The 10339-nt window shown below is 41.7% G+C and overlaps 1 protein-coding gene and 1 long non-coding RNA gene across 11 annotated transcripts in view; one reads left to right on the top strand and one right to left on the bottom strand.

Annotated features, from left to right (window-relative positions):
* The window catches only part of LOC117957738, a 2467-nt gene extending 2026 nt beyond the window's left edge, over positions 1 to 441 (top strand). Inside the window, exon 2 of the long non-coding RNA XR_004659579.1 lies at positions 407 to 441. This is a non-coding gene — a long non-coding RNA (uncharacterized LOC117957738). The remainder of the gene's footprint in view (positions 1 to 406) is intronic.
* LOC117957693 (flocculation protein FLO11-like) overlaps positions 1 to 5800 on the bottom strand; it is a 16337-nt gene extending 10537 nt beyond the window's left edge. For 4 of the 10 annotated variants that reach the window (XM_034893618.1, XM_034893619.1, XM_034893620.1 and 1 more), the window contains exons 1-6: positions 5277 to 5800; positions 4279 to 4416; positions 3863 to 3994; positions 1125 to 1421; positions 831 to 1007; positions 102 to 296 (exon numbers count right to left, since the gene is read on the bottom strand). In XM_034893618.1, coding sequence (XP_034749509.1) covers positions 102 to 296; positions 831 to 1007; positions 1125 to 1421; positions 3863 to 3994; positions 4279 to 4416; positions 5277 to 5753 — 1416 coding nt within the window. In that variant the 5' untranslated portion in view covers positions 5754 to 5800. The remainder of the gene's footprint in view (positions 1 to 101; positions 297 to 830; positions 1008 to 1124; positions 1422 to 3862; positions 3995 to 4278; positions 4417 to 5276) is intronic. The other 6 variants (XM_034893626.1, XM_034893625.1, XM_034893621.1 and 3 more) reach the window with 6 other exon arrangements.
* Positions 5801 to 10339: the final 4539 nt, after the last annotated feature.

Here is a 10339-nt window from a genome sequence, read left to right as displayed (position 1 = left end):
TTTTTGTCATTTACAGGCATGCTGATTCTGTCCACTACTTTCAGTGAGTGACCTTTGACAAGATTCTCTGCAAGACATTTGTGGTGAAATTGTTTGCTCACCTTAACTGAATCTGCAGACCAAACTACTGGAACTGTAGTTGCAGGTTTCTTCTTTATGACTTCATTACTAGAAGCCTGAACAGTTGGCTGAGTTGCATGCTGGGACTCAATGCTCGATGCATGCTGGGATTGGGGTTGTGGCTTGCTACAGCTTGTCTCAACAGCTGGGTTTCTTGCCGTCTGGCTCACAGCTTCCTACAGTTTACAAAAAAGAACTTTAGCATAGGCATAAGCAGTAATTGACAGTTATTATTGGTGTTTGTACAATTTGATCTTCTGTCATTTTTTTTACAAGGGGAGATGAGGATGCAGTAAATATGAAAGTGGCAGCAAATGTTTCCAAGTCTGATTTATTCTATTAAAAACTGTTGGGAAACGTGTTTCTCATTTTAATTCTAGCATTTACATTTTTTCAGGGGACCCAGATAATGCCATTTTACAATGATCCAGGGGCAGCTATGTAACGTCAATGCCTGGTTACAGTATGATGCTTTCAGGATATGCCATACTCAAACACATACATACTGCACCTGAGACCAAGGTTTGAGACTGCAGACTACAGTACAGACGGACAAGAAATATTAACACATTTTAACTTGGCTTTAACTTCAGACACCAATTTCCATGGCATTTCATTTTGAACTAGGATGGTCTAGTAGCCATATAAAAATAATCATTAGCACATTTCTTGGCAAGATTTCTACATGTGTGGTGAAACAGTTTGCTCACTTTAACTGAATCTGCAGACCAAACTACTGGAACTGTAGTTGCAGGTTTGTTCTTCACTGCATCATCATTAGAAGCCTCAACAATTGGCTGAGGTGCATGCTGGGACTCCGATTGAGGCTGGGGCCTGCTATAACTTATCTCAACAGCTGGATTTCTTGCTGTCTGGCTCACAGCTGCCTACAGTTTACAAAAGAAAAACTTTAGCATAGGCAGAGGGATGTAAGTGATGGGAATTATTGGTATTTCCACTGACATGGGGGTGTGCGGGTCAATGTTCAAGTGAAGTTAACAAACCGGAGCCAGCTGTGAATGCAGTGCTGGGGGTGTGATGACTAGAGTCTTCCTCGCTGCGCTGTCATCAGATGACAGGCTATTTGGCTTAGGTAGAGGCCGGGACTGAAGCTGAGGTAGAGGCCGGGGCTGAAGCTGTGGCTGTGTCTGTGACTGAAGCTGTGGCCGTCTCTGAAGCTGTGGCTGAGGCCGTCTCTGAAGCTGTGGCTGTAACTGAAGCTGTTGCTGTGGCAGAAGCTGTGACTGAGGATGCTGCTGTGACTGAAGCTGTGGCCCAGGTTTCAGATTACAGACAGCAAACTACAGTAGAGAAGTTAAAAGACGAAAAATTTGTAACACATTTGGTATCCATGCTTACAGTGAGGAAAATAAGTATTTGAAAACACTGCTGTTTTGCAAGTTCTTAGAAATCATGGAGGGGTCTGAAATTGTCATCGTAGGTGCATGTCCACTGTGAGAGACATAATCTAAAAATAAATCCAGAAATAAAAGTGTATGATTTTTTAACTATTTATTTGTATGATACAGCAGCAAATAAGTATTTGAACACCTGTCTATCAGCTAGAATTCTGACCCTCAAAGACCTGTTAGTCTGCCTTCAAAATGTCCACCTCCACTCCATTTATTATCCTAAACAAGATGCACCTGTTTGAGGTCGTTAGCTGCATAAAGACACCTGTCCACCCTATACAATCAGTAATAATCCAAATACTAACATGGCCAAGACCAAAGAGCTGTCCAAAGACACTAGAGACAAAATTGTACACCTGTACAAGGCTGGAAAGGGCTACGGGGAAATTGCCGAGCGGCATGGTGAAAAAGGTCCACTGTCTAAAAATGACTGTCAATCTCCCTTGGACTTGGGCTCCATGCAAGATCTCCCCTCGTGGGGTCCCAATGATCCTAAGAAAGGTGAGATATCCACCCAGAAGCAGGTTCCCCTGCTTAAACCAGCACATGTCAAGGCCGTCTTAAGTTTGCCAATGACCATTTGGATGACCCAGAGGAGTCATGGGAGAAAGTCATGTGGTCAGATGAGACCAAAATAGGACTTTTTGGTCATAATTCCACTAACCGTGTTTGGAGGAAGAAGAATGATGAGTACCATCCCAAGAACACCATCCCTAATGTGAAGCATGAGGGTGGTAGCATAATGATTTGGGGGAGTTTTTCTACACATGGGAGAGGGCGACTGCACTGTATTAAGGAGAGGATGACCGGGGCCATGTATTGCGAGATTTTGGGGAACAACCTCCTTACCTAAGTTAGAGCCTTGAAGATGGGTCAAGGCTGGGTCTTCCAACATGACAATGACCCGAAGCACACAGCCAGGATAACTAAGGAGTGGCTCTGGAAGAAGCATATCAAGGTTCTGGCGTGGCCTAGTCAGTCTCCAGAACTAAACCCAATAGGGAATCTTTGGAGAGAGCTCAAACTCTGTTTCTCAGCGATAGCCCAGAAACCTGAATGATCTAGAGAAGACCTCTGTGGAGGAGTGGGCCAAAATCCCTTCTGCAGTGTGTGCAAACCTGGTGAAAAACTACAGGAAACGTTTGACCTCTGTTACTCCAAACAAAGGCTGTCATACCAAGTATTAACATTTATTTTCTCAGGTGTTCAAATACTGATTTGCAGGTGTGTCATACAAATAAATAGTTAAAAATCATGTGATTACTGGATTTTCTTTTTTAGATTATGTCTCTCACAGTGGACATGCAACTACGAGGAACATTTCATACCCCTCCATGATTTCTAAGTGGGAGAATTAGCAAAATAACAGGGTGTTCAAATACTTATTTTCCTCAATGTAAGTGCTTCAAAGCTTTGTATGTGCTTGTTTCCTTTGTGTTTATTTGCTTCTTTTTTGTTTTCTATTCCAACCCAACCTGCCAGGGACTGCAGACTGAGATGGTCTAGTAGCAATTCGAGAATAACAATTAGCACAATTTTCTTTCTACATGTGTTGTTAAACTATTTTTTCCATATACCAACATAGATTTACTGTATGCATGCAAGCTTGCTAATGTTAACCGTAAGCTAAGTTAGGCTGTGTCATTAGTTGCTTGCTAATGTTAGTGTGTGAGCTACGTTAGGCTGCGTATGTCAATCTGTGCCAATCGGAAGGTCAGGGGTTCAATCCCTGGCCCTGCAGTCCCATGTCGAAGTGACCTTGGGCAAGACACTGAACCCTGAGTTGCCCCCGATGTTGCGCATCTATATAAATACAGCACATTTACATTTACATTTACCCATAAGCTAGGTTAGACTGCGTCTTTAGATGCGTGCTAATGTTACCGGTAAGCTAAGTTAGGCTGTGTCTTTAGCTGCTTGTTAATGATATCCACAAGCTAGTTTAGGCTGTATCTTTAGCTGCTTGCTAATGTTACTGGTAAGCTAAGTAAGGCTTTGTCTTTAGCTGCTTGCTAATGTTACTGGTAAAATAAGTTGGGCTGTTTCTTTACGTGCTTGCTAATGTTATCCGTAAACAAAGTTAGGCTGTGTCTTTAGCTGATTGCTAATTTTACCGGAAAACCAAGTGAAGCTGTGGTTTTACCTGCTAGCTAATGTTACCGGTAAACTAAGTAAGGCTGTTTCTTTAGGTGCTTCCTAATGTTACAGGTGAGCTAAGTTAGCCTGTGTCTTTAGCTGCTTGCTAATCTTACCCATAAGATAAGTTGGGCTGTGTCTTCAACTGACTTGGTGGTGAGAGATCATGACAAATAGTTGATTTGTTAACAAACCAGAACTGGCTGTGAATGCAGTACTGCTGGGGCTTTATTTACAAGAGTCTTCCTCACTGATCCATCATCAGACGACAGGGCTGTTGGCTGAGGTAGAGTCTGCGGTCCAGGCTTCTGACTACAGACGGCAGACTACAGTAGAGAAGATGACAGACAACAAAATATATTGCATTTCACTACAATGTATTGTGAAGCTGTTCGCTTCCATGATTTCAAACTTACATTTGACAATTAAAGCAACACTGACTTGAAATGAGGAGAATGGTGCCTCTCTCATTACTCACTTTGCACTATGTAACTTTGTTGAGCGGGTACAATCTTTAAGAAGAAATGCATAACGCTTTACTGCACTAAGCCAAACACCGCCAACTGATTTGGGTGAGGTTAGGGTTGATTTTAAAGTGAAGTTAACGAACCAGAACTGGCTGGGAATGCAGTACTGCTGGGGCCATGGTGACAAGAGTCTTCCTCACTGCTCCATCATCAGACGACAAGGCCGTTGGCTGAGGTAGAGGCTGGGACTGAGGCTCAGGTTTTGGACTACAGCCAGAAGACTACAGTAGAGAAAATGAAAGACAAGTAACACATTTCAACTTGGTCTTGACTGCTGATACCAATATCCATGGCATTCCATTTTGAATGGCAATGGTTTTGCTGGCTTTGGCAGACCATTTGGTACAGCACTGTATAGTCTAGAAGCGATTTAATCACAAACGTGTTGTGAAATGGGTTGCTTCCATAATTTCCATGTACCAACGTAATTTAACAGGTTTTCATATACAATAATAATAATAATTACTTTTTATTTAAAGGAGCCTTTCTAAGTACTCAAGGACACCGTACAGGGTATTCATACAAAATAGATTTTAAAAGCAGCAAAGCAAATTACTACACAACAAAAACATTAGAAAAAGGCAGAGCAATAGACATTCAAATGGAATAGGCAGTTTCAAACAAATGTGTTTTGAGTAATAAATCAAAGTAATTTGAAATGGGGTAATGAATCAATGTTTCTAAGTTGGAGTGGTAATGAATTCCAGAGACGGGGAGCATGTTTGTGTATGCATGTGACTGGAATCTGTGTGGAAGTGAAGTATTCCATTTTGATCTGTGCAGCTTCCATAGTTATCTGCCTCCCATATTTTTGCATGCAATCACATTAAAAGTATATGCATGCAACGTTAGGCAAAGAGGTGACTCGAAACAGCCACTTTAATATCTGCTTTTACAGCTTTTATATTAGGCAAGTCGCAGAAAAGTTGTCATAGAAAACAACTTTATTGCTGGTTTACGTAAGCCATGGACATGCGTTTAATCACCAATGGCAGCACAGTATGAGTCTTGCATTTAGCCTATGGATAGAATCTAAATTTACAACAGTTGCAGGGCCACAAAGACTTGAATGTGAACGCACCTTAGGGAAGCCCAGACGTCTCACAAGACTTTCGATGCGGATCCGTTTTCCCACACGGCCATCAGTCGGAGTTGATATCCGTTTTCTGGCTCGGCCACCAGTCGCAGTTGTTTTGGTATGCGCCACTGACATTGACTTAACCAATGTACCGATCCTTTCTGCTTCACATGAGCTTCTGTGGTATCGGTTTAATAAATTTCTGCAAGCTCCACATACAGCTATTAGGTCGTCTGTGGTTTCAACGACAAGCCCAGTGAGCTCCTCCAGAGCCAAAGTATAAGGAGGCTTCACCTCTTGGGCACCGATAATCAAATTATGTTTGTCTTTTTTAACAGTAAAAGGCTTCTCACATACTCGACATACCTCCTTTATTTTTGTGTGTGTCGGTATGGTTTCGTTTTCCTCTTCTTGTATGTGTTTTAATGGCGGTTGGCAATCAACCGTATTCTTTTGGGGGGAGTTAGCATCGTTAGCCATTTTGCTTCTACTTCGTCTTCTGCTTCTGTGGACTTATTGGTGGATTGCAAACCAACTTTAAAAGTTGCATACCGCCACCTATTGGGTCGGAGGATGTACAATCACGGAATTTTGACCATAGATTAGTCTCACTTCGTGATCTATTTCTTCAACGACCTATATGAAGGAACAAAGAAAAACAAATTCCTAATCCTATCCATATTAACCTACCAAGCCCCTTCTGATTTCCCTGAAGTCCTATCCTGTGCCCAGTGATCCTTGTCTCATATTATAGCCTATATTTATAATGTCTCCCTCTCTTAATTATATTTTGCATTATAATGAATGTTACACCACTGACAAGGATGTAAGAGATTTTTCCATATACGTGGATTAAAAACCTGTGTGTAGTGCCTATTTCTGGCTTCAAATGTTTCCAGAAGAAATATAGAAGGGCCTACTGTATAGGTGAAAGCAGCTGTAAACCAGCAGTTAAAGGAGGCATGCAGGCTGGAACCAGCCACGCTACCTCATGGGCCACTTCAAAGTGCCCCTTTATCTTAGATATGTACAACTGCCTCTTGGTCAACCCTATTTTAACCTTTATCACCCCTATCCCTTTTACAGGATTTTTTGTTTAGTTTCTCCAGATCTTTACATATTTTTAGTCAAAGCTGTGTCATCTGTGAGTAATCCTGCAGTAAATTTCCTCCATGCCCAGCAAACATTTTGGGCCTATATGACACAGCAGGAGCCTGCTGATGTGAGCCAGTGAGAGAGATTGTCTAGTAATTGGCTGACCGCACCATCTGAAGCACAGCATTCTCTAAATTATAACACCATTGTGTAATCTGATGTTCCGTTGGCACAACAAAGCAGTGTCAGAAAACCCTAAATCCTAAAACATTAAATAAAATAGTACCGTGCCGGTTGAAAGACTAAGGAAGTAATTAAAGATAGAAATAGAGGATTTCAAGAGTTAAAGAGAGCACATAATTTCCAGAATAAATATGGCAAGTTAAAAAAGATCACTATCTTCTGTGACTCTATTGGTCAAACTACTCATGCCGAGAGAATTTAGAACACGATTTAAAAAAAAATGAAAGGGAGTATGGATACCTGATGCTTATTAAGGGTAAAAATATCACTAGTCATAAGGGAAAAGCTGAAACTGTGGAAAAAACATTAGCCAAGGCTCACAGCACAGGAACTCTAACTCATGAAGAAAAGAGAGATAGAGAAGAAACGGTTTAAAAATATCAGTATGTATTTGACAATGATAATAGTGGAGGTGGTGTATTGGATGTCTTATTTACAAAGTCTGAACTTGATAAGGTGTTTAGGAAATTAGGTAAGTCGTCTCCAAGAAAGATACAAAATGTCATTCCCTGTTGGAGAACTTAAGTGATAAGGGGAAGGAAGTGTTAAGTTTGTGTAATAAATTATGGATCCTCAAATAGTGAATAACTATAGGCTGATTGCATTAACTTCCCAGATGGGAAAAACAATGGAGAGGATGTTAAATGACAGGCTTGTATATTGGATGGGGAAAATATGCAAAATGATCAAAGTGTCAGGTGTTGCATAGAATGGTGGACCCATGTGCAGAGAGCTGGCAGGCAAAAGTGAGCTTGAGGGTTTATTTAAGTCCTGAGGTGGGCAAGCTTAAACTAAATCCAGAGTTTAAAACCAAGAAGAGGGAATCCAAAAACAAAAGCAGAACAAACCAAAAATAGAGACCAAAGGTGAGAGAGCAAGGAACCAGACAGAAACTGACACAGGGAGACACAACCGGCTCGAACAAACACTACAATGATCTGACAAGGACACGGGGAACACAAAGATGGTAACAAGGAAACAAGAGGCAGGTGAAACAAGGGCTGGGAGATCATCAGGTAATCACAAGAGCGTGACAACACAGGAAGTAAAACTAGACACATCAAAACAAAAACCTTTTTGCAACTTTTTTTTGCACAAAAAAAGGGAGCAAAGACGGCCAATGCCATGAAACAGTAAACAGAGTAATAAACAGGGAACCGAACATAAAAGACAAGACATGACACCAAAACCATTTCACAAAGTGGATTCCGGAAAGGTAGAGGTACCATGGATCCCATTGTCTACATAGAAGACACAATAAGTAAGGCTCAGGTGAATAAAGAATCTGCAGTGGCAGTATTTTTAGGGCCCGAGCGCCGAAACGGCAAAGGCCCTATTGGAATTGAAGGCATTATTATGATTATTTTATCTGTCAAATGAATTGCCTCTTTGAGGGACTTAAACTTTGAGGGGATCATATTCAAAAACTCACCATATTTGGCAGTCGCATCAAGTCTGGTGAAAATTTACATATTTAAATGGGTTCGGGAATGGGCGCACAAAAATGGCTCACTAGCGCCCCCTACAAAATTAAGAAAATTGAGCCTCTGCAGGCTCACTAGCGCATAAAATTCCTGAAGTCTGCCATTTTGCATTGAATGTTCGAAAATAGTGCAAGTTTGGCCATTTCCACATGTCGTACATTAACGAACTCCTCCTAAGCTTTCATCTGATCACCTTCACACTTGGTGTTTATCATATTAAGATGTTAACGATGAAAAGTTATTAAAAGAAAAAAAATTTCGTCATAGGGCATGGCCGTGGCCGGGCGGCAATTTTGTGTGATTCGCCATCGAAAAAGGAAGTGGGTGTAACCTCAGCGTACATTGGCTCGAAACTTTCCAGGGGCGTTTCTCAATATGTGTTCTTCTATGGACTTGTGTTCTTGTGTTCTTGTGAAACGTCATGTTTGGTGGCCAAAGTACTGACCCAATACACAAGTTAGCATTTCGCCAAGACCACTTAAAGTCCCCGGATTTGATCTCGACACGCCCATTTTACCGAGGATACATCGGATGGTGACTTGTGTGAACTCGGCCGGGCCGGTATCCCAGCATTCAATTCGGGTGTAAAGCGCGTATGGTTTCCGGTACACAGATTTTCACAATTTACGTCAATTAGTAAATCAATACATTCATTTTTGGGATGTTTTAAGGCAAAAAATCAGCTGTGTAGATTTTGAATATAGGCAGTTCAAAAAAAATTGATGGTGAATTAAAAAAGCCTTCGGAGTTTGAAAGCTCCACAACCCCCGGGAATGACTCTCGCGAGCCGGTCAGTCAGTCAGCTCACAGACCCCTCTGGTCCCACATTTAGACAGACCACTGCAGCAGCAACAATGGAAGAAGAAAGCCAGGTCCACAATTGTAAGATATTTAAAACTATTTTTACCGCTGTTGTTATAGGATATATCCCCTCCTCCTGGCTCTGCTCACTCGCAGGCTCCTATTCTGCTTCTCGGTAAAGTATACCAACGGCAGTGGCTAACGTTACCCAGTCCATCTATAATTTTGATACTTATTTTCATGTTTCTTTTCTGATTTCAATTAAAAGTGAATCCCGAAATATGTTACAAGGTTTTCTTCTCGCAATTGTGTCGTTATTTATACAGTTATTGGCCCGTGATACTTAATAGCACTTTAAATGAAAACGTAACAAAACAACGAGGCGGTGTGAAGGGTGACCGTCCTTGCTTTATTATGAATACACACATCAAAGCTAACTATAAATTGGCAGCGCCCCTCTATGCTGGGGATGTTGCGCAATAACAGGAAGAACGCTTTGTCTCAAAACTGTCAACAGTGTTTTGTGTGCTTCTGAACTCGCGAGTACAGTCTTCCAGGTACAGCCAGCAAGTACGGTCTCCCCAAGAACACAAGTCCGTTCTTTGCTTACTTGGTATTGAGAAACGCCCCAGGATTCATCAGAGTCCGCCCCTGATGACATATACACTCCGCTATCGGCTCAAAGTCATAGCGCCCCCTAGTGGCAACAGGAAGTAGGCCTAAAAGACGAGGTGCTATACTTTAACCACTCCTCCTAGAGATTTCATCAGATCAGCTTCCAACTTGGTGGGTGTCATCTTAAGACCTCAACGATGAAAAGTTATTAAAAGAAAAACTTCTTTTCAAACGTTGTGGGCGTGGCATGTCGGCCATTTTGAGTGTTTAGCAATGATGGAGAAAGTGGCTGTCACTACAGTATATGTTGTCATATCTGCTTGAAATTTCCCACAATAACCAAGAGTCCAGCCTGAGGACATTTGCAGGCCAATATTGACTTTTGGAGATAGCGCCACCATCTGGCAACAGGAAATATGCCTTATATGACAAACATCATCCGATTTACATGAAATTTAGAATGTGTGGTCTACATGTGATACTGAGCCGGCCCCTATAATCTAACCACGCCCCCTTTCATATCATTTGAACCGTTTAAGGTATAGTTTTGTGTGAGGTGTCAATGAACTCAGCAGAGACTTCCTCCTTCATTGGTTTTGGTTTGGCCCGTCCCATATGTGTAAGCCACGCCCCTTTCATAACTGGTGACCCATGTAAGGTACATTCTTGTGTGAAGTATCAATGAACTCAGCAGAGAGTTCCTTTTTTATTGGTAATGTTTGACCCACCCCCCTATGATGGGGCCACGCCCCCTTTCATAGATAATTAACTGTATGACGTACAGTCTTGTGTGAGGTGTCATTGAACTCAGCAGACTTTCTTCTTCAT

This window comes from Etheostoma cragini, chromosome 15 (genome assembly GCF_013103735.1).
Source record: "Etheostoma cragini isolate CJK2018 chromosome 15, CSU_Ecrag_1.0, whole genome shotgun sequence".
In the NCBI taxonomy this organism is placed as follows: domain Eukaryota; kingdom Metazoa; phylum Chordata; class Actinopteri; order Perciformes; family Percidae; genus Etheostoma; species Etheostoma cragini.
The sequence above is the reverse complement of the archived record's forward strand: the minus strand, read 5'-3'. Positions and strand labels throughout refer to the sequence as shown.